The sequence below is a fragment of the Chiloscyllium plagiosum genome, chromosome 39 (genome assembly GCF_004010195.1).
Source record: "Chiloscyllium plagiosum isolate BGI_BamShark_2017 chromosome 39, ASM401019v2, whole genome shotgun sequence".
In the NCBI taxonomy this organism is placed as follows: domain Eukaryota; kingdom Metazoa; phylum Chordata; class Chondrichthyes; order Orectolobiformes; family Hemiscylliidae; genus Chiloscyllium; species Chiloscyllium plagiosum.
This window is the reverse complement of record NC_057748.1, coordinates 8,786,069-8,813,725: the sequence shown is the minus strand read 5'-3', so window position 1 is coordinate 8,813,725 and position 27,657 is coordinate 8,786,069. Positions and strand designations below refer to the sequence as shown.

General features: G+C 42.1%; 1 protein-coding gene across 2 annotated transcripts in view; it reads left to right on the top strand.

Annotated features, from left to right (window-relative positions):
* Positions 1-27,657, top strand: part of LOC122542201 (oxysterols receptor LXR-beta-like) — a 46,443-nt gene that overhangs the window by 5,502 nt on the left and 13,284 nt on the right. Inside the window, exons 1-7 of one of the 2 annotated variants that reach the window (XM_043679665.1) lie at positions 793-837; positions 3,103-3,339; positions 4,824-4,913; positions 6,790-6,948; positions 9,992-10,261; positions 12,456-12,664; positions 13,916-14,095. In XM_043679665.1, the coding sequence (XP_043535600.1) occupies positions 4,874-4,913; positions 6,790-6,948; positions 9,992-10,261; positions 12,456-12,664; positions 13,916-14,095 (858 nt within the window). In that variant the 5' untranslated portion in view covers positions 793-837; positions 3,103-3,339; positions 4,824-4,873. Of the gene's footprint in view, positions 1-792; positions 838-3,102; positions 3,340-4,823; positions 4,914-6,789; positions 6,949-9,991; positions 10,262-12,455; positions 12,665-13,915; positions 14,096-27,657 lie in introns of those variants that run through there. The other variant, XM_043679664.1, reaches the window with a different exon arrangement.

Genomic DNA, 27,657 nt, shown 5'->3' with positions numbered 1-27,657 from the left:
ACAGGTTTGTAAAAGCTGCTTGGTAAAAGAAGATAATCACTGAGAAATGGGAAGCAACCCACTGGGCATAGAAAGTTGATTGAATGCAGAAAATGCAGAATGGTAAAGAACCAGAAGATGCAGATTTAAAGTGATCCGCTAATGAACCAAAGTATACTTTTGAAAAATCATTTTTATGCCAGCAAATGATAAGGATATGGAATGCTCTTCCTGAGAGTGTGGGAGAGGCAGACTCTGTTGGTCTTCCAGAGAAAATTGAATAATGACGTGAAGAGAAAAAGTTTGCAGGCTCCAATGAGAGGGGCAGGGGAAATGAACTTAGTGAGTTGTTCTTGCAGAGAGATGGTACAGACACAATGGTTCAAATGCCCTCCTATGCTATAGCCATTCTATGTTTCAGTAGTATAATTCTGTGAAGCAGCTTGGGATACTTTATTGCGTTGAAGGTGAATGAGGACAAGATGTTATTGTTTCTTTTTTTGTGTGTGTTGGGAATAAGAAATGTATTATTCTTTTGCAGAGTCTGTGTTCCTTGCACTGAGGCAGTTTATACCACATGATAACTGTACTAGAGGATGAAGTGATTCCTCTGTAATCTGGAATCAGAGTATAGGGGTGGGGGGTGCACTACATTTGGACTCGGGAACCCTAGAATGGGAGGGGGAGAAATTGCTTCTGATTGTGTTTAGTGACACCAAAAAGCAGAGTATGTGTGTTGGTTTTGGGTAAAGTGAGGATTGAAGTTGACTGTGTTGTCCTTTTCAAATCAAATAGTTTGCAATGACCGTCTTGATCAAGAATTATTTGTGAAGACTGTTTGTTTGGAATAGTCAGAAAGTAAGTTCATGTTGATTTCTCATCTTTTTCCCCATAGCTTTTAGAAATGCTCCTGTATTTCTCAAAAACATTTAAACTGCAGCAGGATTTTTTTACTCTTGGCATTTTGCACAAAAAAATTGATTTACTCTCCTGTCTTCCTGAACATACTGCCTCGAGCAAATACCTCCCATTCACCTGCTGGACTCCTAAATTCTTGCTTCTGCAATTCTACATGAGCCTACATAAGATGTGTTGTTGGGCTATTGAACTGGGAAAGGCATCCCATCTGAGTGGAAATTAAAGAGAGGATGTTGGAAGTGCTCTGCAAGTCAGGCAGTGTCTATGGAGAGACACCTGAATAGAGTTAATGTTCCAGGTCAACGACCTTTTATCAGAACTGGGAAAAGTTACTGGGATTTGACCTGAAGGCAGGGGTGGGGTAAGGACAAATGAACGGCTGAGTCTGAGTAGCAGACAGGAGAGATTGCAAGACAGCAGAGCTCGATCCTGTTTTCATTGGACATTCATCCAGATGTAATTACTGGCAGTATCGCTTCACAGTGATCAGGAGCAGGAAGTAATTCATTTTGCTCTCTGCTCCTGACTCATGGGATGGCCCAAACTTTGTTACTGAGCGTTTATATCAAAAAACTTCTCATGTGGCCAAAGTTCTCGACTGTCAAAGAATGACTGCTTTTTAGACTCTGGCCACTATTGTTTTATAGGCCACCATGACATCTGTCTTGCATGTAGCAAGGTCTCATGAGCAACAGATGAGATCAATGGAGAGTTATTTGTTCATCTTTCAGCCAATGCCATGTTTAGGTGGGACCATGGGTTAGATGAAGGAAAGTGTCTCTGACATTGCACTGTTCTGTGTGTCACAGTGGTACTGATGAAAACTGGGGGTTAATGTTTTCAAATCCTTGTGTGATCTGAAACACTCCACCTTCTGACTAGAGTAGCAGAACTTTCAGCAGGACCATGCTGACATCCCAGGTAAGGTCAGCACAAACTAGGAAAAGAGTCTTGGAGGATGTTGGGTTTGTGTGGTTCAATCCCCCACTGCCTAGCAACTTTTAAAAATCAAAGCACTTTTAGCTGGAACTCTGGGTTTTGAATCTCATCGTACTTTTTTGTGTGTACAAAAAGAAAGGACGTGCATTTGTGTAACACCTCTGATGGCCTCTGATCATCTCAAGTAATTTAGATTCAATTAGTCATAGTCCTTATTCTAGTCATACAGCACAAAAATGGACCTTTCGGTTCAACCAGTCCATGCCAACCATAATTCCAAACCAAACTAGTCCCCCCTGCCTGCACTTGGCCCATATCCCTCTAAGCATTTCCTATTCGTGTACTTATCCAAATGTCTTTTAAACGTTGTAAGTGTACCTGCATCCATCACTTCCTCAAGAAGTTCATTCTACACATGAACCATTCTGTGTTTTTAAAAAAAGTTTCCCCTCATATCTTTTTTTCAAATCTTTCTTCTCTCACCTTTTAAAATTAGGCCCCTGAGCCTTGAAATCCTCCACCCAAGGGAAAAGACATTGGCCATTCACTTTTCTGTACCCTTCATTATTTTCTAACCTCTATAAAGTCACTTCTCAACCACCTACACTCTGCCCCAGCTTATCTAACCTCTCCTTATAATTCAAACCCTCTATTCCCAGCAAATCTTTTCTGAACCTTCTCCAGGGTCAAATTAACTAAACACTCTTGTTGTGTCAGCTGTTTAAAAACGATATCTAATTAGTCCCACACTCTCTCTCCCTGTAACCCTACAAAGTTCATTTTTGGATGTTGAGAATATGTGGTTATCAATGTAATTCTTCAAGTTTTGTAAGGTTGCATTCTATGTTTCTGCGATCTTTTTAATAAGATTTAGATTAGATTTAGATTTAGATTAGATTAGATTACAGTGTGGAAACAGGCCCTTCAGCCCAACAAGTCCACACCGACCCGCCGAAGCGAAACCCACCCATACCCCTACATTTACCCCTTACCTTACACTACAGGCAATTTAGTATGGCCAATTCACCTGACCCTGCACATCTTTGGATGGTGGGAGGAAACCGGAGCACCCGGAGGAAACCCACGCAGACACGGGGAGAACGTGCAAACTCCACACAGTCAGTCGCCTGAGGCGGGAATTGAACCCAGGTCTCTGGCGCTGTGCAGCAGCAGTGCTAACCACTGTGCCACCGTGCCGCGGAACTTAGATTTCGCTTAAAGCCAATCCTCCACTTATTGTTCTGACATGTATGTTGTGGTTCACAGGTTTGTTTCAGGCACGTTGTTCCACCCACTGACCTCGTGTTGTCGAAGGTGGACAGTGAGCACGAGCTCTCCAACGTGACCCAAACCCAGGACAACATCTCTCAAGCACTAGAGGCAAAGGAAGAACAAGGGTGGAGAACTCCCATGTGGTTTTGCCTGACTGGACTGTGTGGAACGGGAGCAATGTTGTGAAGCTGTGCACTGGCAGCCCAGTGGAGGCAACGTGTGCTGATGCAGGTATGCCCCCGTGTTTGCTGGTTCTGAGTAGGTCACTGCATCATAGCCACATTTCATGGTGTCAGCTGTAGCCTTAGTTGGAGCGCCCCCATCTCAACGTAAAATGATTGTGGGTTCAAGCCTACTTTCAAAGACATGACGCTGCCATTCTGAAGTTTTGGTTTCTAAATTGAAAGAGAGAACTTCGATGACTGGAATTTACATTTCAATTTGTATGCAGGGAGTCATGCTTTAGTCATGCATTCTCTCCTGAGCGAGAGAGGAAAGGAAAGTGGAAGAGGCAGAATTAACTTAATTTGCTTCTGTTGATTTCCTGTCAAACAGCTGCTCTGACAATTGTCCAAAAGCCTGGACTGCTTGCTGAGGCTGGAAGTATGTTGAAGTTTTTGTCTCGCTGTCACTGATCAGGACAAATGCAACTTTGAAATATTCTCAGCAATTTATGAGACAGGGGATTTTAAAAAAATGCTAATTACTTGGCAAGTTGGCTCTGACTCACTGAGGCATTGCTTTTGGAGAAAACAGTGACTAAACTCCCCCAATGTCATAGAATCTCTACATTGCAGAAAGAGGCCATTCAGCTTATCGAGTCTGCACCAACCTTCTGAAAAGCATTTCTGTAACCCCACTTTTCCCCTGGCTAATCCACCTAGCCTTCATATCTTTGAACACTGTGGTGCAATTTAAAATAGCTGATCCACCTAACCTGCATGTCTTCATCCTGAGTAATATTTCTTTTCTTTGCACATAACAGATCACTATCAATGGTGAGCCATATCACTGGCTCAACTGAGTAACTTAGATTTGTTGTTGGTGTAGCTATAAGTGCGCTCAGGATTGTTCAGCTCATGCTGTTCAATTGTCTGTTCGGGAAGATATAAATACATGCGGACCCATTCTCTTCAAACAAAAGGAATATGCTCAAATGTTGTGCATTTTTTGAGTAGCTTTTGTTTTCCCTTCAGCATTCTCCATGGTCATGCAGGGCAGCTGATCAGTCCTTTCTCCTTTTAGTATAAATTGTGTGGTTGATTGATTGAAGTTTGGCATTCTTGCATTTGGCCTGATGAGTGCAAGACAAAAAGCTTCAGTGATATCTCTCCCTTTTCAGACATATGCAAGCTCTATGCCTAGCTCTGCTAACAGAATTCCCAACTTAATGTTGAGTAGTCTGTTGTCTCTCACTGGAGGAGAAAGTGAGCCCTTCTTCAGGGCTAATGCCCGAAACGTCGATTCTCCTGTTCCCTAGATGCTGCCTTACCTGCTGCGTTTTTCCAGCAACACATTTCCACATCTGTTGTCTCTCACTGTCTAAATGAAGCTCTGAAAAATGGCACTGGGCAGTTGCATCATAGGTATGAGTAGAAGCTGAAATCCAGCATTTCCAGGTAAAGGAGTGAAGGAATAAGATTAAAGATCAAACTGCCCTATTAACATCCTATAATTTTTTTCTCTCTCTCTCTCCCTCTCCCTCTCCCTCTCAGCTTCCCACTGGGATTGTATTTTCAGAATGCAGTGGCACACGTGATGGAAGATGTCCTTCCCAGCTGTAAATGGCTTGGATGCTGTCCACGGTAGGCCCATTTATAAAATTATCCAGCATGGAAGGAGATCATTCTGCCCATTATGTCTGTGCTGGCTCTTTGAAAGAGCTATCCAATCCAGTCTCCCTGCTCTTTACCCACAGAATTGCAGATTTTTCATTTTAAACCATGTATTTGGTAGCTTTTAGCACATAAGTTGATTTTTGAAGCTTCAAAAACACTCTCCAATTAAGTGAAGGAGGGGTTTGATTTAGAATTAGGTTTTATTGTTACATGTGCTCAAATATAGAACATAGAACATCATAGCGCAGTACATGCCCTCAGCCCTCGATGTGCGCCAACCTGTGAAACCAATCTGAATCCCAGTATGGGAGTACAGAAAAAAGTGGACAAAGTCAGCACTCCTCAGCATCATCTTGGTTACAAAACCAAAATCTCAACAGAAAAACAACAGAAATAAAAGAAAAGCAAAAGGTAGGATAAATGTCTAGATCTCCAAACCTGAATCTTATCTCAGTAAAGATTTTTGGAACCACTGATGCATGCACCTGGGCCTAGCCATGGCCTGAAGACTGGGTAAGCCTGTGAATCTCTCATCGATTGCTGGGTGTGCTTGTTGCAATTGATGCTGCTGCTGCCTCTGATTGCTGGAGGAGCTTTGCCACCAGTGCCGGCCCCAAACGCCAGAAGAGGATGTCCTTGCTTCTGCCTCCAATCGCCGAGAGGAGCTGTGTCCGCCGCTGCCTCAGACCGCTGGGAGGTTGCTGTCATTCCACACATTGTTTGTTCTCGCTGCTGTGCTGAGTAACCTGCCGCAAAAGGCTTTAAAGAAAAAAAAAAGAGGAAAAAGCAGAAGATAAAAGAAAGAAAGGAAACTGGAGCAGACGAGCCCTCACACAGTCCTGCTGCCGTATTGTTCAAAAGCTTTCAAATTATACACAGTGTAAAAGAGAACCGCAGGTGTGCATGAGCACCCTTTTTACTGATCTCCACGTAGATTCTGCTCTGTTGTAGCATGTCTTAAAATCCCACACAACTGTGTAGTGCAGCCTCTATTGCCATTTGATTCCTTGTCATCATTTATAAAGTAAAAGAAGTTTAGTGAGGTGAAAAATTGAGAGTTTCATCTAAATGAAAATAGCATGACATGGTTGGAAAAGGAGTTGAACTTAATTCAGCAAGTATATTCCGAAACATGATTTTTGAGTCCTGAAAAGTTGGGCCTGATACACTGAGCTTATATGTTCACTGGGATTTAGGTTATGAAATTCCCTTTTGAAAGTTACTGTTGGCACATTTTCCATTGCCTTTTCAAGCATGGCATTCCAGAACATCATAACTTGCTATGTGACCAGTGTCTCATCTCCCCTCCGATTCTTACCAATGAACTTCAAATCCACAGTTGAAACAGTTTCTTCTTAGCCAATATGTCAAAACAATTCATGATTTTTAACAGCTCCTGATAAATCTCTCTTCAACCTTCTCTGTTCAAAATGAGAACAATTCCACTAGTGGAAGGTTCAGCAGCAAGAGGGTACAGATTTAAAGTAACTGGGAAAAGAGACATGAGGAGAAACATTTTCATGTAGAAGGGGTGTTAGAATCTGGAATGCATTCCCTAAGGGTCTGATGGAAGCAGATTCAATGAAGATATTCAGGAAGGAATTGGCCATGTATCTGTATAAAATTGTGTGTCGACGCTTGGGTAATGGTACTAGATTTGTTACTCTTGTGTAGTGCCAGCACAGATTCTATGGGCTGAATGGCCTCCATTTTGTGCCATAAGTATTCTTTCTTGCTCCTAAGATTTTGTTCTCAAACAAGTCATAATCTTTCAAATACATAATTCAGTTTCACTAACTTTAGGCAGTTTTGAATTTATTTTATTCTCTGCATATGTTTTCAGAAGATGACCAAAGTATCACAGAGCCTGTCGCAGAGGACAGCGCTGACAGCCCACAGCATCATGTGAAGGAAGAGGAGGTGGAGGAGGGTGGTGACTCCGTCACCACGCTCCACAATGGTACATTCTCCACCGAGCCAGAATTCTCCCTCAGTATCTGCGGTAAGACTTATTCAAAGAGAAAGGAACTGTTATTTCAAATGATCGTCTGGAAAAATACATCAACTCTACTTTGACTGAACTGTTGGATCAGAATTCACTTGAATTAAACAGAACTGGTATATAAGATGTTTTATTGGGAACAGGAGTATAAGGAGCTTGATGCACAGAGGTTAAATAGATAACTCAGTGTTCAAAAACTTTCTATTTGAGCATTGCTGAGAAAAGAGGGACATGTTGCCAGGGTTCACTGGAATAAACCCAAAAATGCCAGAATTCATATAATCTCAATCATTTGTACTTTTCTTCTATGGAGTACATTGTTGTAATAATTTAAAATTTAACATTCTTGCATTTATCCTGATAAAATACAAAATGGGAGCTTCAATAACGTCCTTTTTTTCAGCACAATTCGGCTTTTTATTTATTATGATCATCCCTCATGTTTCACATTGAATTATACAGAGAACAACACCGAACAAGGCCCAGTGGGCTAATAGATCTATATGTGAGCCTGCTCCATGATAATTGAATCCAAGCCAGAAAGTACGAACAAGACAATTCAAATTGAATTGAACTTATTGTCACGTGTGCCAAGGCACAGTGAAAAGCTTTGTATTGCTAGCAATACAGGCAGATCACATCGTTAGGTAGCGTAGATAAGCAAATAATAGGTAAACAGCAGTTAAAGACAAAAACACAGGTGCAGGGGAATGCTAAGAGTTTGAGAGTCCATTCAGTATTCTAACAACAATAAGGTAGAAACTGTTTCGAAACCAGCTGGTGTGTGTGTTCAGGCTTCTGTCCCTTCTCCCCGATGGTAGAGGTTGTAGAAAAACATTGCCAGGGTGGGATGGATCTTTGAGAATGCTGGCGGTCTTTCCTTGACAGCAGGGCTGGTAGATGGATTCTATAGATGGGAGGTTGGCCTTTGTGATTGTCTGGGTTGAGTTCACCACTCTCTGGAACTGTCTTTGATCTTGAATAGTACAGTTGCCACACCAGGTAGTGCTACATCCAGACAGAATGCTCTCGATGGCACACCTATAAAAGTTGGCAAGGGTATTCGCTATCATGCCAAATTTCCTCAGCTGCCTGAGGAAAAAGAGATGTTGTTTGGCCTTTTCCTCAATAGTAGATTTATTCACTGGATGTAAATTTACAGATGTCTACTTTCTAACTAATGCCCAGTGTATCTACTGCCTTTCTTTATACATGTCCAGGACTGGTGGGATTTGATCCAGGACTGGTGGGATTTGATCCTGGACCTCCTACCTCAGAAGTAGGGGACAGTATCACTGTGCCGCAAGAGCTCTCGCTCATTATAAGTTATACTAAATCAACCTATTTTGGGCAGCTCAGTTGTTAGTACTGTTGCCTAACAGACCTGGATTTGATTCCACTGTCTGGTGACTGTCGGTCTGTATGGAATTTGCACGTTCTCCCATGTAGTCTGGGTTTCCTCCCACAGTCCAAAGATGTGCAGGTTAGGAGAATGGGCATGCTAAATTGCCCATCGTGTCCGGGATGTGCAGGCTAGGTGGATTAGCCATGGGAAATGTGGAGTTACAGGGATAGGCTAGAGAAGGTTGGGAGTATCAGTATGGGCTCTATGGACCAAATAGCCTGTTTTTACATTGTAGAGATTCTATGACTCTTTTGCCTTCCTTAACGGATGGGATTTAACTCTGACCTCCTGGTCCAGAGGCAAGGACATCACTGATGTTCCATAGAGATGGCTTTCTTTTAAAATAATAATCTTGTTCATGTGTTATGATGTCCTTCTGTGGCCAACATCCTGAGGTGCGACTTGAACCCTGACTGTCTGGCCCAGATGTAGTCACACTTTCACTGTGCCAAAACCCGTCTCTCTTTTCCGTAATTCCAGATGCTAATCAAATAATCCCCATCGCCAGTGTATTTAAATGATATAATCAACAAAGCATTAACATTTGTGCTATCTAACCTCATGAACCTATCCATATTTGATTCATTGCTCTCAAATGCTTATTTAGCTTCCCTTCGATATATTAATGCATATGCCTCCACTTCTCACATAGTAGCAAGTTCCCCATTCTCCAGGTAAAGTAAAAAAATTCATCCTGGATTTCTTAATAATCCTTCACGGCTATTGAAGAAAATAATTAATTGATTCTTGTAATTCCTGGCATCACTTCAATAAATCGATATTCTTTCTCTATGGCCTTGACAGCTTTAATAAAGCAAACAACCCAAAGACCACGTACAAGCAGACAGACTAAATCTGATCTTTTAAACATGTACAACACCACCTGTCGACTTTGACGCTCCATTTGATTCAAGATGATCTTATAGTCTCGTGTATGTTTCATCACAAAGACCATTTCCACCTTCATGACTTCAGTCGATTTTCCCCTGTTTCAGCTAACCTACACTAAAACCCTTGTCCTTTCTTTCATTTCCTCTAGCCTTGACTATTCCAGTGCCCCTCTGGCTAGTGTTCCTTTCTTAACCTGAGGTCAGCCAAAACTCTGCCTCCTGGTGAAGCACGTTCATGATTTTAAAGTTTACATCCATGCTTTTAAAATTGTTCCATGCCTTCTTCCCATTCTACTTCTGTAAAGTTTGTCAGCTCCACAACTTGATATGATATCTGCCGCCTTTTAATTCTGGCCAATCGCTCCTTCCCAAGTTTAATCCATCTGCTTTTGGCTTCAGTTGCCTCAGTCCCAAGCTTTCAAACTAATCCTTCCTCAACTTTGCAGCTTGAAGCAAGTCTCAGTCTCACCTAGATTTTGCTACACCTCTTCCCCACTTTCCTAGTCTAATGCACTCCTCCACACCAGTGTCCTTGACGAATCTCTTGGTCATCTAATTTAGTATCTTCATATGTGACTCTATCATATTTTGTTTGTGCACCTTGGGGCATTTCGTTCCATTAAAGCTGCTTTATAAATATGTATTGTTTCGATTGATTTGGCCAATAATCCTATTTTAAAAATTTGGTTTGCTAGGAGCCCTCTAATTATAGGGAGTTATGCCTCATTGCTTTGCCCTGCCTTTTCAGGAGATGAGCCAATGGTAAAACGGAAGAAGGGGCCAGCCCCGAAGATGTTGGGGAATGAGGTTTGCAGCGTCTGTGGGGACAAGGCATCAGGCTTTCACTACAACGTGCTGAGTTGTGAGGGCTGTAAGGGCTTCTTCCGCCGCAGTGTGATCAAGAATGCACAGTACACCTGCAAGAACAGTGGCAAGTGTGAAATGGACATGTACATGCGCAGGAAATGCCAGGAGTGCCGGCTGCGAAAATGTCGAGAGGCAGGAATGAGAGAACATTGTAAGCAAGTTCTAAGCCATTTGCATCCCTTTGAAATTGGTGGCGTTGTGGTATAGTGTTGGCTAATGCGATTTAATGAGTGAGTAATTTTTGCTCGGCTATTCTGAGCAACATAACATGCCGGTTCTGGATACCTAATGCGAGGCTACCCAAGAGTCAGGACATTTTGATACTCAATGTACTGGGGATAGTTGTGGTGGTTTTTGGAAAGCCAGTCTGGGATTGGAGCTGTGGAAAGGGTGAAGACAAGGACTATTCATGCCTGAGACTTGCTTCAAGCTGAAAAGTTGAGGAAGGATTAGCTTTGTACAGTGTAGGGCTTGGGTGCCTGCCGTGAACAATGTTAAAGAAATTGTACAGAAAACGTACATTAAAAAGGAAATATTTGGTGAAGACAAATGTGCGTCCATTAAAATCAGGGTAAGGAGAATTTATAATTGGGATTAGAGAAATGGTAGAGAAGATGAGTGAGTAATTTGCCTGTTTTCACTGAGGAAGATACAAGAAATCTCCCAGAATTAGATATCCAAGAGTCTGAGAAGAATGAGGAGTTGAAGGAAATTTGTTTTAGTAAGAAGATTGTACTGGAGAAATTGGGCTGAAACTTGATAAGTCCCTGGGACCTGATAGCTTATGTGTTGAAGAAGATAGCTGTAGACAGAGTTTTCGTTTGGTGATTATCCAAATGCCATATATTCTGGAATGATTCCTGAAAATTGGAAGCTTGCAATCGTCACCCTAATATTTAAGAAAGTAGCAAGGGAAAAAGCAGGGAAGTACAGACCCACCAGCCTTACATCAGTCAGATGGAAAATGCAGGAATCTGGATGTAGGTTTGCTCGCTGAGCTGGAAGGTTCATTTTCAGACGTTTCGTCAGCCTCCGGACGAAGCCTCACTGCAGATGTTACCTAATATGGTGACGAAACCTTTGAAAGTGAACCTTCCAGCTCAGCGAGCAAACCTACATCCAGAACTTCAATAAATCTTCTCAAAACTTGCTAAATGCAAGAATCTATAGGAAGTGATAAATGGGCACATGGATAACAATGATCTGATTGGAAAGAGTCAGCATGGATTTGTGAATGGGGAAATCGTGTTTGGCAAATAGTGTACTTTTATTTTCAGAACGCTTCTGATAAGGGCACCCCGGGGAGGTTGATTACCTCATAACATGTTCTTGTAATTTTTGTAATGTACTGGCATAGATTAATGTTTGGCTAACAAAAGCATTGTTGCCAAAAAGGCAGGTCACCTTCTCATAGGCAGCAAATCCCACATCCCTTGAATGAACATTTCTTTTAAAGAAAAAGGTAAGATTGGAATCATCATAGGGCACTTGTATGGAGATGGATCAGAGGAGGAGTGGTAGAAGAGAATGGATTGAGTGAGTGTTTTGAAAAAGCATGGAACCACTGAGGAAGTAAAGGGTAAATAGTTTGACCCCAAGCACAGAACCTTGTTGATTAGTTTGACCAGGATAGGCTTTGTGTTTAGATTAGAGTGGTGCTGGAAAAGCACAGCAGGTCAGGCAGCATCCGAGGAGCAGGAAAATCGACGTTTCAGGCAAAAGCCCTTTCCTGATGAAGGGCTTTTGCCCGAAACGTCGATTTTCCTGATTCTTGGATGCTCCCTGACCTGCTGTGCTTTTTCCAGCACCACCTTAAACTCCTGGTTTTCAGCATCTACAGTCCTCACTTTTGTCCAGCATAGGCTTTGTGATGAGTGTGAAGTGAAACCAGACTATCGTCGTTTTGAACAGAAGGGAATGATGCAAGATGGTGTGCTTGAAGACCTTTCTGAAAAGGTGAGATGAGTCAGTATGAGATCGAGAAGATTTTTTTTAAATTAAAGAATTATTGGAAATTTTGAAAACTTGTGGTTGGGTTGAATTCTTCAGGGGGAAAGGAAGATGATCTTGACAAATTTTAAGTTGATAAGCGCTCAGGTGGTTGGAAACTGGATAGGTGGAAGAATTTTGTTTAGAAAAAGTGTAAGGACAAATTTCTAGTTTGCTATCAACCTGCATATCGGTTTCTACTTGTAGTGAAAACATTATTTTTCTTCTTTTTCTAAAAAAAAAAGTACTTTAGAGGAAACTGAGCAATGATTCAGTTCAGATGTAGCCAACCTGAATGGAGAGATTGTTTCGATCCATAATCCTGGAATTATAGTTTTGTTTGTTACTGTCTCTAGGTGTACTGTCGGAAGAGCAGATTCGCAATAAGAAGCAGAAGAAGCGTGAGGATGACATTGCTCAGGCGTTGGTGGTGACAGCAGAGGACTCGCCGGTAGCAGTTGACATTGCCAGGCTCACGGTGGAACAGGAAGAGATGATCCAGCAGCTGGTGGCCGCACAGCAGCAGTGCAACAAGCGATCGTTCAGTGACCAGCCGAAAGTAACGGTGGGTTTACCAGAGCACAGGCCATCATACATTGTTTCACCCATTCACACTGCAATCCACACGTAACCCTCAGCACCCCCTTTCCTCCTGTCCTGTTACATCACAGTGTAAACCTCCTCCTGCTTAATTTAAACCAGCAACACAGAAAAGATTTATCCCGTGCAGTAACCTGTGACCATTTGAGAGGCCAAGAACTATTTAAAGTACAAATTAACAACTTCATTTCTTAAAGTATAACAGAGAATAATTAACTAACAACTATGTACAACTCCTTCCTCTAACCTATCTTTTACTTTCTCTTCTATAATACTAGTCCAATAAAATCCCCAATTCAGATTTCCAAAATTCAGATTTCAAGACCAGCAAGCTGTAGAATCTTCTCTTTGTATCTATCTCTGTCGTCTTCTTCTTAGGAATTTCTGTTTCACAGGTCACTGGTCGATAAAGGTGCTTTTTAAGAGTGCTGTGTTTCGGGCAGTCTGCACATGCTGGTGGTTTGGCAGTTCTCCTCCCAACTGTTCAATTTTTCCCAGTCTTCTACCCCGAAAGCATCGGATTGTGTCATTGGCTTTTAATATTGTCAATATACTAAATTCAAACTTAATTGGAGTTTGGTTTTTTTTTGGGGGGGGTATAATTTAAACTGGCCTAATTCAAATATTTGTCTCCAGGCAACCAGCTACACTAGCTGCTGAACCAAAAGGTTACATTAAATCTTATTCAGAACACTTCTGCTAACTTTTAACTTAAAGGTACAGCACACCCACATCTCCATAACACCTGCAAGTACCAATTCCTGTTGGGGTACAACTTCGTGTGTGACAGGCAACGATCAGGCAGAAAGAAAGAAGTTTGCATTTATATAGTGCCTGTAATGGAAATGTGTTGCTGGAAAAGCGCAGCAGGTCAGGCAGCATCTAGGGAACAGGAGAATCGACGTTTCGGGCATTAGCCCTTCTTCAGGAATAGTGCCAGTAATGTCTTTTAGGTTGTCCCAAAAAGTTTCACAACCAAAAATTAAGGGAATCGACCAAAAGACTTTTGTTTCATAATTGGTCTCATTACGAAACCTGAATTAAGTTAACAGCCTTTCAAATTATGCTGAAGATGAGTTGGTGTCCATGAGTTGTATTACAGACCCTAGAGACCAGCATGCAGTTTATGAATGGTAGTTGTTGTGACTGGTTTAAGATCAGTGTCAAAAATAATCTCTGTGAATCATGATTCACTCTTCACCTCTTTCATCCTCAGCCCTGGCCACAAAGTAATGACCCGCACAATCGAGAGACACGACAGCAACGCTTTGCCCACTTCACGGAGTTGGCAATCATCTCTGTGCAAGAAATCGTCGACTTTGCCAAGCAGATTCCGGGCTTCCTTGACCTCTCGCGGGAGGACCAGATTGCACTGTTGAAGGCATCCACAATCGAGGTGAGATGAAATAGGTTCCTTTTTTAATGTTTTTGGGGGATGTGGGTGGTAAGTTTGGTGTTTGTTGCCCATTCCTCACTGTCCTTGAACTGGATAGCTAGCTAGGCCATTCTCGAGGGCAGTTGAGAGTTGATCACATTGCTGTGGGTCTGGAGTCACATGTTGGCCAGATATGGTAAGGCCCCAGATTTCGTTGCCTAAAAGATGTTTTAGTTATCATTGTCACAGTTATCATTGTCACCGTTACTGAGACTAGTTTTCAATTCCACAATTATTTGTTGAATTTAAAGTCTGTCAGCTGCTCTAGGAGGAATTGAATCTGTATCTCCAGATGAATTTGGACGACTTGAGGTTACTAGTTCAGTGACACTATTTCTAAACCACTGTCTCCTCCTAGCTACCTAACTAGCATGACCCCAAGCTTTCAGTTGCTTGTCATTTTAAATTCATCACCTTGCATCCATGCTGACCTGACTGTCTATGGGTTTGGATAAGATTCCAGGGACACTCAACACAAGCACGAGGAACAGCAGTTTACATTTCACTGAACACACTAGACTCTTCTGAACTGAACACAGAGTTCAAAAACTTTAGATTGTAAGGTCTGATTTTTTTTTTTGTGTTTTTTTTTGTTGTGCTGGCTTAGTTTTGTCTTGCTTCTTCATTTATTCCTTTCTGTTTTATGTGTAACCATTTGCATTTAATTTGGACACTATCTTCATTCCTTTATTCTATGCTCTCCTGGGCTGTGGCAACATGAAATGTTTGATTGTTGAATCTCCCCTGGCTTCCACTGTATGTTATACCTTCCTCCTCCTCTGTTCTTCCCGCCTTGTCCTCACTTCCACTGGCTTAAATAAGCTCTATCCATCTTGAGTTCTGATGAAAGGCCATCAACCTGAACTTCTGATTCTCTCTGCAGATGCTGCACTATCTGCAGAATTTTTCCAGCATTGTTTTGTCCTTATTACCGATTTCCATTCTACAGTATTTTGCTTCTTTTACAAGTTGCTTCTTGGGTAAACTGCAAGTGTCCTATGAGTCTCAAAATAAAGAGAAGACAAGTCACTCTGTGTTCACTATTCTGTCATTAATAACCTGGTCTTTCAATCAATCAAGCTGGAGACAGAGATTCATTGACAGCTTCAACCTAAAAAATCCAATAAATCTCAGATCTCAGCTCCTATTTTGACCATGCATGTAACTAACTGTGCAGTGACCTCAAAGGTACAGGCCAGGTTAAAACCCATCTGAGTAGTCTGCTACTCATGTTATAATGTAATTGGCTTATTGGTCAGTCACACAATCAGAGTTTTATTTCCTGAATTGTCTCCCAACTCCTCAACCCTCCAAGGTCACTGCGCTCCTCCAAATCCAGTCTCTTGAACGTCCCTGATGTTCCAATGGTTGATGGGCATACCTTCACCTGCCAAGCTCCAGAATTGTCTCCGTAAACCTCTCTGCAACTCCCCTTTTCCCTTCTCCTACAAAATGCTCCCTCTTTGACCTAGCTTTAATATCTTCTTAGGTGACTTGGTGTTAAATTTAAAAGAGTCTTTAACCTGGCATTTCTTTTTAAGTGCATTGGGGTGTTTTATTATATGAAAGATGCTACAAAAATGCAAGACACTTTGTTTATTAAGGACAAATTAGCCTTCTTAGCTAATTATTTTCAAGCTTCCTCTAATGAAGGCACTGGGGTTTGACTTGGTGGGTGTGAGAGATCCAGGACTGACACAAGTGAATATTGAGGCACCCAAGGCAGGCATCCATGGAACTTTATCACTTTCAATTTGCATTTAAAGGCATTTTGGAATGTGGGCTCTCTGCTGAACTCCAGAGTAAGAAAATTCCAGTCAAGGAATAATCTTTTTGGCAAAACTGTTAAACGAGTTAAGAATTGAAACTAACAAGGTTTATTGGACAGCAAGGATGAATGCTTCACGTTCCATGAGTTGAGGCATGGTGTCATATACGAGTTTAATGTATGATAGTCCATCTTTCTATAAATCCTTGGACTTCTGGACTTGTACTGAGAACTTGTTTCCTCAACCGCTCTCAACAAACTTTGTTTTCTAGGAGAAACTATTATTTCGTCTAACTTCAGTCAGGTCTCCTCCAAAGTGAATTCAGAAGCTTGTAACTGACTTTTTTAAAAACCTCATCCTAGGTTCTGCTGAGCCATTGGGGTAATGTCACCTTCTCCTGCTGTAAAAACCGACAATATAACGACACTTCCATTGACCATCGAGGAAGTCTGTTGCAAAAGGAATTACTTAGTTAATTACTAACACGTGTCATACAAATAGACCAGACTCACATGCCACTAGTTTAGAATAAAAAAAATGTTTTTATACAAAAGAAAAATCACACCTTTCATCCCAAGCAGCTTTTGCAATATCGAACCCGAGAATATGCACGTGTGTCAATTCTCACTTTCAATATTTGGAACCCTTGACCATTGGGAAACATGCTTCTGACTTCCCCACAACAATCTAAAAATTAACTTTTTTACTTGGAGACTCATCTTTATAAACACCTGACAGCACCAACTGCATCAGCAAGGACAGCATCCTCAAACTAGTAGACCGGTGCCTCACAACCCACTTCATCTTCAACAAGACCAACAAACAAATCAATGGGACGCCCACGGGATCGCCAACATCTGGACTCTTAGCAGAAGCAGTTATGCAGGAGTTAGAACAAACAGCTCTTACCATAATCAAGCCCAGTGTGGGTGACACCTTTGTCATCACGAAATGCAACAAATTAGAAGAAACACATAAACAACATCCCTACCAGTATAAAGTTCACCAAAGAGAACAACAACAGACCCCCCTTCTGAGACCCGTCATGGTAGAACGAAAAGCCAATGGAGCGCTACAGGACCAGTGTTTACAGGAAAGCCACACACACTGACCAGATACTCAACTACAAGAGCAATCATCCCAACACCCATAAGCAGAGTTGCATCAGGATATTATTTAAGTGAGCCACAACACACAACAGCATCCAGGAACTAAGAGAAGCTGAGAGAAACACCTGTACAATGTATTCAGGAACAATGTACCTAATAAGCTGATTTTTACACAACAGACCTAAACAATAAGACACAATATGCCCAGAGACTACCCACCCTGACATACATTAAAGACATCCCTGAGATGACCACCAGACTACTCGGTCCCTAAGCATCATGGTAACCCACAAACCTAGCACCACACTGAAACAGCTCCTGATGAATTTAAAGGACCCCATAACAACAGCCAGCAGAACGAATGTCCTATACAAATTGCCCTGCAAGGATTGCAACAGATATTACACCAGACAGATGGTCAGGAAACTAGCCACCAGAGTACGAGGACTAACTAGCCACCAAAAGACATGACCAACTATCACTAGTATCCATACACACAGACGAAGAGGGAAGCCAGTCTGGGACAGGCTAAACAAAGACATGCATGGGAATTCCTAGAGGCCTGGCATTCAAAACAGAACTGCATTAACAAACATATCGATTTGGACCCCATTTAACAACCTCTCAGAAAAAGAAACGGAAATGATATCACCCACACAAACAGACCAAGACTCATAAATAGCAAGCTGGACAGAACACTGACGGTTCATTGGAGGCTCACTGATGATGTTACCTAGCATAGTGACAAACGTCTGAGAACAAATCTACCAGCTCAGCGAGCAAACTTACAACCTGACTCACCTTAAGACCATTCTTCTAGTACATTGGCATTGCAGTCATGTCTTTTACTTTTAATGCTAGACTCACTGGAACCCAAATATGCAAAATGTGTCACAACTATAACCTCTGTTCACTCCTGTGTACTTTTTAAATTAAAACTACCTCCCAGCATTGGGTACTTAACGAGATGCTAACTTCAAGTCTTTCTTAAGAGCAGCCCAATAATGCATGAAAATCTTAGACTTTTCATCACTAAGATTATGTACAGTACAACTTAAGAGAACTTAAGCCTTGTTAATTACATAATTATGCCAACAAAGTGATATCAAACAGGGAGAAAACAAGAGTCCAGAGACAGTACATTCCTGTTAGGGAGAAAGGTAAGGCTGGTCGGTATAGGGAATGGTGGATGACTAAAGAAATTGAGGGTTTGGTTAAGAAAAAGAAGGAAGCATATGTCAGGTATAGACAGGATAGATCGAGTGAATCCTTAGAGTATAAAGGCAGTAGGAGTATACTTAGGAGAGAAATCAGGAGGGCAAAAAGGGGATATGAGAAAGCTTTGGCAAATAGAATTAAGGAGAATCAAAGGGTTTTTACAAATACATTAAGGACAAAAGGGTCCTTAGGGAGAGAATAGGGCCTCTCAAAGATTTTGATGTGAGCGTAAGAGGTATAGTTAGTAAGTTTGCAGATGACACCAAAATTGGAGGTGTAGTGGACAGCGAAGAAGGTTACCTCCGATTACAACAGGATCTTGATCAGATGGGCCAATGGGCTGAAGATGGCAGATTGAGTTTAATTCATGCAATTCTGGTCTCCTTTTTATTGGAAGGATGTTATGAAACTTGAAAGGGTTCAGAAAAGCTTTACAAGGATGTTGCCAGAGTTGGAGGATTTGAGCTATGGTAGAGGTTGAGTAGGCTAGAGCTTGTTTTCCCTGGAGTGTCGGAGGCTGAGGGGTGACCCTATGGAGGTTTATGAAACCACGTAGAGCGTGGATATAAATAGACAAGGTCTTTTCCCTGGGGTTGGGGAGTCCAGACCCAGGGGGCATAGGTTTAGGGTGAGAGGGGAAAGATATAAAAGGAAAAGGTGGTGCGTGCCTGGAATGAGCTGCCAGAGGAAGTGGTGGAGGCTGGTATAATTGTAACATTTAAAAGGCATTTGGATTGGTACACGAATAGGAAGGGATGTGGGCTGGATGCTGGCCGTTGGGACTAGATCAGGTCGGCATGGACAAGTTGGACCGAAGGGTCTGTTTCCGTGCTGTACATCTCTATGACTCTAAAAGGGGAGTAATACTATTTTGAATAACCTGAACTGTACACTGCTATGTGCTTATTCGGGAATCATGATTGAGAGGTATGAGTGAAAATACAGAAAACAAAGAGACAAGGGCAATTCAGACCCTTGAGTCTGCTTTACCATTCATTAAGTCTTAGGCTGATCTGCACCTCGAATTCACTTACTTTGCATTGTTTCATATCCCTTCAAGCCCTTACCCAATAAAACTCTACTCATCCAAAAGTACCAGAAATTTCTATTGATGCTAATCCATAGGATTTATGTAAGAAATAGTAACGAGCAGTTCGTTCGGTTTCTTGTAGCTGTTCTGACATTCAATGTCTTGCATTAGGGGCTTGCGATCTCAATTTAAGGTAAACACAAAACTGCTTTGAGCAAATCCCAGTGAATGAAGCAAATTTTTAAATGAAGTGGGATTGAAGCAAATTTTTAATAAAAGAAAGGAATCTACTTTCAGCAGGATAAAGCAATTCCTGATTTTGTGTTGAGCCAAGCTGGCTGGCTGTAACAAATGGCAGCTTGTGACAGATGAATTCGTGTTTATTTGTCTCCCTCTGCTTGGGTCGATTGTCTGCAGAAATTGTGTAAAGTCATTTTCACTACAGTATTTCTCTCAGCTTCTGCAGATGTTCCATCAAAGTTTAGTGGCCAATCGGAGGGGAAATCCATTTAAATATCCTTTTACAAGAATGGATAGATATTCCAGTTGTGGAAATGCACAAGTACAATCACTGTTTTCATATATATTCAAATAAAGATATGATAAAAGTGTGTTTGCCATTTGTATCAGGTTCTCTTATTTGGGAGGAGATATGAGCCACTCCCATGCTTTAAACGCATTTGTGGATGTTGATCAGACTTTCAGTATACTGCTTAATGCAACACAGCAGTCAGTTTGTCTGTAACAAACCACTACAATAGCAGAGAAATGAATGGACAGCTGTCAATTGTTTTGACTATTTTTTGTCCTTTTTCAGTCCAAAATCTCCTCCTGTCCCAGTTAACCTTCCAGTGCCAGATTTAATTGATATTCTACTTAAAGTTTCTGATTTGCAAAATTCAAATTAGGCATTGCAGAGATGCTGGGTGGAAGATGCAGGTAATATTTTGGATTTGTTCCAATTGTTTTGTGTTTATTTTAATTGGACATTGTGAGCCCCAGTCCGATGTGGGTATCACTGGCTGGGCCACCATTTATCGCCTGTCCCTAGTTGCCCTTGAGACAGTGGTGGTGTTCTGCCACTTTGAATTGTTTCAGTCCACCTGCTGTTGGTTGACCCACAATGCTTTTAGGGAGGGATCTCCAGGATTTTGACCCCGAGACAGTGAAGAAATGGTAATATATTTCCAAGTCAGGATGGTGAGTGACTTGGAGAGGAATTCGAAGGATGCTGTTCTTCCAATACATCTGCTGTCCTGTCCTTCTGATGGATATGGTTTGGAAGATGCTGTCTGAGGATCTTTGCTGAATTTCTCCTGTGCATTTTGTCGATAGTACACACCGCTGCTGCTGAGTGTCGGTGGTGGAGGGAGTGGATGCTTGAGTCAAGGCAGGTCATACAAGATAGACTTAGGGTCACAGAGATGTACAGTGCGGAAACAGACCCTTTGGTTCAACTCGTCCATGCTGACCAGATATCCCAACCTAATCTAGTCTCATTTGCCAGCACTTGGCCCATATCCCTCGAAACCCTTCACTTTCATATACCCATCCAGATGCCTTTTAAATGTTGCATTTGTACCAGTTTCCACCACTTCCTCTGACAACTCATTCCATACCCGCACCACCGTCTGTGTGAAAAAGTTTCCCCTTAGGTCCCTTTTATATCTTTCCCCTCTCACCCTAAACCCATGCCCTCTAGTTCTGGGCTCCCCCATCCCAGGAAAAAGACTTTGTCTATCTATCCTATCTATGCCCCTCATGGTTTTATAAACCTCTGAGGTCACCCCTTAGCCTTCAATGCTCCAGGGAAAACAGCCCTAGCCTATACAGCCTCTCCCTATAGCTCAAATCCTCCAACCCTGGCAACATCCTTGTAAATCTTTTCTGAACCCTTTCAAGTTTCACAATATCCTTCCACTAGGAAGGAGACCAGAATTACATGCAATATTCCAAAAGTGGCCTAACCAATGTTCTGTATAGCCACAACATGACCTCCCAACTCCTATACTCAATGCTGTGACCAATAAAGGAAAGCAGACCAAAATGCTGCCTTCACGGTCCTATTTATCTACGACTCTATTTTCAAGGAGCTATGAACCTGGACTCCAAGGTCTTTTTGTTCAGCAAAACTCCCTAGGACCTTAACATTAAGTGTGTAAAGACCTGCTAAGATTAGCTTTCCTAAAGTGCAATACCTCACATTTATCTAAATTAAACTCCATCTGCCATTCTTCAGCCCTTAGGCCCATCTGATCAAGATCTCGTTGTAATCTGGGGTAACCTTCTTTGCTGTCCACTACACCTCCAATTTTGGTGTCATCTCTAAACTTACTAACACAACCTCCTATGTTCCTATCCAAATCATTTATATAAATGACGAAAAGTAGTGGACCCAGCACAGATCCTTGTGGCACTCCACTGGTCACAGGCCTCCAGCCTGAAAAACAACCCTCCACCACCACCCTCTGTCTTCTACCTTTGAATCCGCTGTGTATCCAAATGGCTAGTTCTCTCTGTATTCCATGAGATCTAACCTTGAAGTTTGATAGTTCAAGAAAGTGGCCCTTCACCCAGGGCAATTAGAGATGGGCAATAACTGCTGGCCAGCCACTGACACTTGTCCCACGAGTGAATAAAACAGGAAATAAATTCTGAGACCAACACATGAATTAGGAGGATGTGTAGGTTATTTAGCTCTCAGGTCTGCTTTGTCATTTAATAAAATCATGACAGATCTGATTGTGGCTCCTATTCCACTTCTCAACTTACCTCCAATATACTGTTGACTAACAAAGGAGTCAAAAATTATCTGCCTCTTCCTTAAAAGGGATTCAATGACTTGGCCAAAACAGCTTTGAGAGAGAAAGCTTCTCATCATTGGTTTTAAATGAGAATCTGGGTGTTTCAGTGAATAGACCTGCTCACTGCTCAGTTGGTTTAATATTTTGGTTATATGCTTTGGGGCTAATATAGCAAAAGTTCACTAGATTGGCACCTAGGTTGAGGGTTGTTTTCTGATAGGCTGAGTAAATAGGTCCATTTTCTCTGAAATTTAGTAGGCTAAGATTTAACAGAATCTCATTGAAACATAGAAGATACTGGTAAGGTGTTTGATCAGATCGATACTGTTCCTTCTGGCTGGGGAATGTAGAACACGGGAGCACAAGGGGAACATCGTGTAGGACTGAAATAAGAAACGTCTTCTCCCAAAGAGTTGTGAATATTTGGAACTCTCTACCTTTTTAGAGGGCTGTGGATGGTCCATTTTCAAGTATATTCAAGGTTTGGATAGACAAATATTTGTCTCTCTGACATTCAGCTGAAATGGGGAGTGGGTGAGAAACTGAAATCGAAACTGGGGATCGGCCAGGATTGTATGAGATCCTGGGGCAGACTCAATGGGCTGTCTGGTCTCGCCCATCTCCTGTTTCTTACATTGGGTAATGCTAAACTGTAGATCGTTAGACAAAATTCGTGATGTTTGGAGATGGCCACGGTTTTGAGAGATTGGTGAGAAAATGAGTTGGAGTCGGAGATACTCCAATAATGAGTCTTGATTCGATAGTGAGGATGCAGAGATTCCGGATGCTGCAGCAAAGAAACTTGCTCCCTCCAGGCTATTTCTCTCTGTCAAGATTTAGCTCATACCTGTTCAGAAAAACCAATGGGCTTTGATTCAATAATGCCCCGTGGCAATTTCAAATCCAATTCCAACCACAGACTGTAAAGGAAATTTTCTAATCTCCCTTTCACATTCTTGTTATTCTAAATGTGTATGCTCTCATTGCTGCCTTAGCGACCTTTGGAAGGAATCTGTCACTGTTTAACCGATCATAACCCTTCATAAACCTGTGATCATTTATCAGGTCACCCTTAACCTTAAGAGCTTCAGTTAAAATAAACTGTTGATTCTCATGAAAAGGAATCTATAATGTTTTTTCTTGCTTCCTATAATGGGGTGTTCAAAGTTATACACAATACCTCAATTATAGCCTCATACAAGTATTCCCTTAAAGATGAGAACATTAGGATCAGGAGTAGGTCATTTCGCCAGCTCCAGCATTCAGACATTTTGTATTTGTTGCATTTCTGTTTTCCTGCTCTCTCTCCATTACCCTTAACTCCTATGTCAATCAAAACATTTTGTCTAAGTTAGTCTTGAATATATTCAATGGTCCAGCCTCCACTGCTGTCTGGGGAAGAGAATTCTAAAAATTGATGTCACTCAGAGAAGAAATTTCTCTTTGTCTCCATCATAAATGGGAAATTCCCTTATTTTGAAACCGGTTTCTCTATTTCTGGATTCCTACAAGGGAAAGCATCCTCTCGACATATCTACGAATTCCCCTCAAAATCTAAGATTCTTTTAATGTTCCCTGCTTTAGAAACAGATTCAAGGTTCCCATTCACTCACTTGGTGGCCATGTCTACTTGTATATTCACCTTTACGCAATAGATGTATCTGCACATCAAGGTTCCCTTCCTTCTGTACAGCACTTCAAGTAGGAACAGAGGTAACGCATTCAGCTCTTTGAGCCAGCTCCATCATTCATAGGGAAGATAATGGCTGCTTTTCTATCTCCATCACCCACAGAGTGAAGAAATTCCTCCTCGTCCCTATCTTAACTGGCCCACTCAGTCTTAAATATGTCACGCGGTTCTAGACTAACTAACCAGGGAAAATATTTTATCAATTTCTATCCTGTTATGCTCTAAGAATTCTTATGTTTTGATGTCTGTCAATTGTGCAGTAGAACTTGAACCAGAGATTTTGGCTCAAAGATAGCTCTGTCCCATCCACCAGCTGTCCTGTAGGCACTACATTTTCCAGAAGATGTGAACGCATTGCAGATGATGTAGGGCGCATTTATTAGAAAAGATTGAAAGATGAATGCAGTTACATGGATGGACTAAGGCAGCAACAGCTGTTCTCCAAGAGGACGTCTGGAGGTATTTTAAGCTGATGAAGGGTTCAAATAAATGGGAAAAATACTCTCTACTTATATTGTGCTTCTTGCAGCCACTGGACTGATACTTGATAAAATACTTTCAGAATGCACTTAGTGGAAAATATCTAGAATAAAAAGGTAACATCTACTTTCCTAAGACTTCCTTGCCAACCCGCTAGCTTAGCTATGTCTTAAGTATTTACATTTGCGTTGTACAGAATAGGAACAAGGTTGAAACTTTATTGCTGGAACAGCACAGCAGGTCAGGCAGCATCCAGGGAACAGGAGATTCGACGTTTCGGGCACAGGCCCTTCTTCAGGAATGAGCAGAGAGTGTTCAACAGGAGAAGATAAAAGGTAGGGAGGAGGGACTTGGAGGAGGGGCGTTGGAAATGTGATAGGTGGAAAGAGGTCAAGGTGAGGGTGATAGGTCGGAGTAGGATGGAGGCGGAGAGGACAAGAAGAAGACTGCAGGTCAGGAAGGCGGTGCCAGGCGGGAGGGATCCGGCTGAGACAAGGGGGGGGGAGGGGGGATGAAGAAACTGGTGAAGTCCAAGTTCATCCCCTGCGGTTGGAGGGTTCCCAGTCGGAAGATAAGACGCTCCTCCTCCGACCGTCGGGTTGTTGTGGTTTGGCGGTGGATGAGTCCAATGACCTGCATATCCTCGGTGGAGTGGGAGGGGGAGTTGAAATGCTGTGCTACAGGGTGGTTGGGTTGATTCGTCCGGGTGGCCCAGAGGTGCTCTCTGAATCGCTCCGCAAGTAGGCGGCCTGTCTCCCCAATATAGAGGAGGCCACACCGGCTGCAGCGGATGCAGTAGATGATGTGGGTGGAGGTGCAGGTGAATCTGTGGCGGATATGGAAGTTTCCTTTGGGGCCTTGGAGAGAAGTGAGGGGGGAGGTGTGGGCGCAAGTGTTGCACCTCCTGCGGTTGCAAGGGAAGGTGCCGGGAGTGGAGGTGCCGGGAGTGCTCAGAAGATCTCATTTAAGCACTTGGCACTACCTCATTGTGAACAGCTATACAAATCACTTCATTCTACTTGATCACTGATCTTCATTCCTCACCAGAACTGGTAAAAAATTCACAGATCTGAAACAGTAACTATATCTCTCTCCATGGATATTGCATAAGTTTTAACAGAATGTTCTGTCTTATATCACATTTCCAACGCCCCTCCTCCAAGTCCCTCCTCCCTACCTTTTATCTTCTCCTGCTGAACACTCTCTGCTCATTCCTGAAGAAGGGCCTGTGCCCGAAACGGCGAATCTCCTGTTCCCTGGATGCTGCCTGACCTGCTGTGCTGTTCCAGCAATAAAGTTTCAACTTTGATCTCCAGCATCTGCAGACCTCACTTTCTCCCAGAATAGGAACAAGCCATTCAACCCAGCTGAACCGTGCTGACCTTTATACTGCACACATGTCTGTTCCACTCTCTCCTTCCATTTCCAACCATTTATCATGTGGTTCTTTTCACCTTTTGTGTGTTTGTCTGGCTACTACGTAACACATAAACATTGTTTATCTAAATCACTTCTTTGTGTTCTCTGGATAAAGAAGTTTCGAACTAAATTTCCTCTTAGATTTATCAGTGACTGTCTAGTATTTATGATATCTAGTTCTGAATAGCCTCAAGTGTAAACACTTCCTCTGTATCAACACTATCAAAGCCCTTCCTGATAGCACACCCTCGCAGTTCACATCTCGTCCTGTGAACACTGGGCTTTCTTCAGTTGAACCGTTTGAGTTTTTTTGGTATGGTCATGTTGGCTGACCCTAGCTTTTCTTTATTTCCAAATTTTTAAAAACTGAATTAAAAAAAACAACTTTGTTTATTTGTTCACCTGGCTTACTGGTCCAGAAATATAACCATAATGTGTTTGAACCCCTTCAGAATGAAATTTGGCTGCACATTTACTTTGGTTAACGTAGCTCATTTTACACAACAATAGAGAATCGCAGGAGTTTGTTTGGCCCATCGTGACCTTGCTGGCTCTCTGCAAACACAACTCAACCAATCCCATTGTATTCCCCAACCATTTCCTTTTTGTTTTCAGGTGCTTATTACAATCCCTTGGGAAAACTACGATTAAATCTTTCTGCGTCACACATTCAGTCCAGATCCTAACCACCTGCTGTAGAAAATATTTTCCCCATGTCAACATTGGTTCTCTTGCCATTCAGCCTAAGTCTCCATTCTTTTGCTAGAAGGAGCAGTTTTATTCTGTTTGCAGTCATTGTTTTTTTAACTTCTTTATCAAGCCCCAAGTTGATGTAGTCCCTGAAAGTGAACTTGCTCTCCTCCACCTACTTTAGATGCTGTAACGAGATTCTGTTTCTCTTAAGAAACTTACTTTGATGCATAGTACATCCCAGCTAGTGATCAAGCAATTAGCGCTGGCCCTGAGACTGTACCCTTGTGCTGGAGAATGACTATAGCAGAGAAAGATTTTCATTTAGATCATCCCTTTCATAATCATGGGACTGACCGTGAAAGAAAGAGTTAGAGATGAGATTGCAAATACAATGTATAAAACATGGCAGCTAATTTGTACATATCCAGACCTTGCAAATATCAGTGGCCAGATACCTGTTATTCTGCATGTTTGTCAAGGGATAAATATCAGCCAGGACACTGGAGAAATTAGGCAGAAGTGCCCTGCCCATAAACTTCCAGAGGACAGTGGTGATGCAGGTACAGTCACAATGTTTAAAAGACATTTGGATAAGCGCATGAATAAGAAATATTTGGAAGGTCATGAGCCAAGTGCAGGCAGGTGGGACTAGTTTACTTTGGGATTACGATCGACATGGACTGAAGGATCCTTGTGTGCTGTTTGACTCTGCGGTGAGAAGGGAAAGATTTACAAAGGATTTAAGGGGCAACATTTTCATGCAGAGGATAATGTATGGATACATTGAGCTGCCATAGAAAGTGGTGAGGGCTGGTACAATGACAACCTTTAAAAGGCATCTGGATGGGTACATGAATAGGAAGGGTTTAGAGGGACATTGACCAAATGCTGGCAAATGGGACTAGATTAATTTAGAATATCCGGTCAACATGGACAATTTGGACCGAAGGGTCTGTTTCCGTGCTGTACATCTGTGACTATGACTCTATGACATTTTTGATAGTGATGCAGCCTCTTGATGGTTGTCAGCTGATAGAGTCACAGAGATGTACAACGTAAAAACAGATCCTTCGGTCCAACCCATTCATGCTGACCAGATATCCCAACCCAATCTAGTCCCACCTGCCAGCACCCGGCCCATATCCCTCCAAACCCTTCCTATTCATATACCCATCCAAATGCCAATATTGCAATTGTACCAGCCTCCACCACTTTTTCTGGCAGCTCATTCCATACACGTACCACCCTCTGTGTGTAAAATTTGCCCCATAAGTCTCTTTTATATCTTTCCTCTCTCACCCTAAACCTATG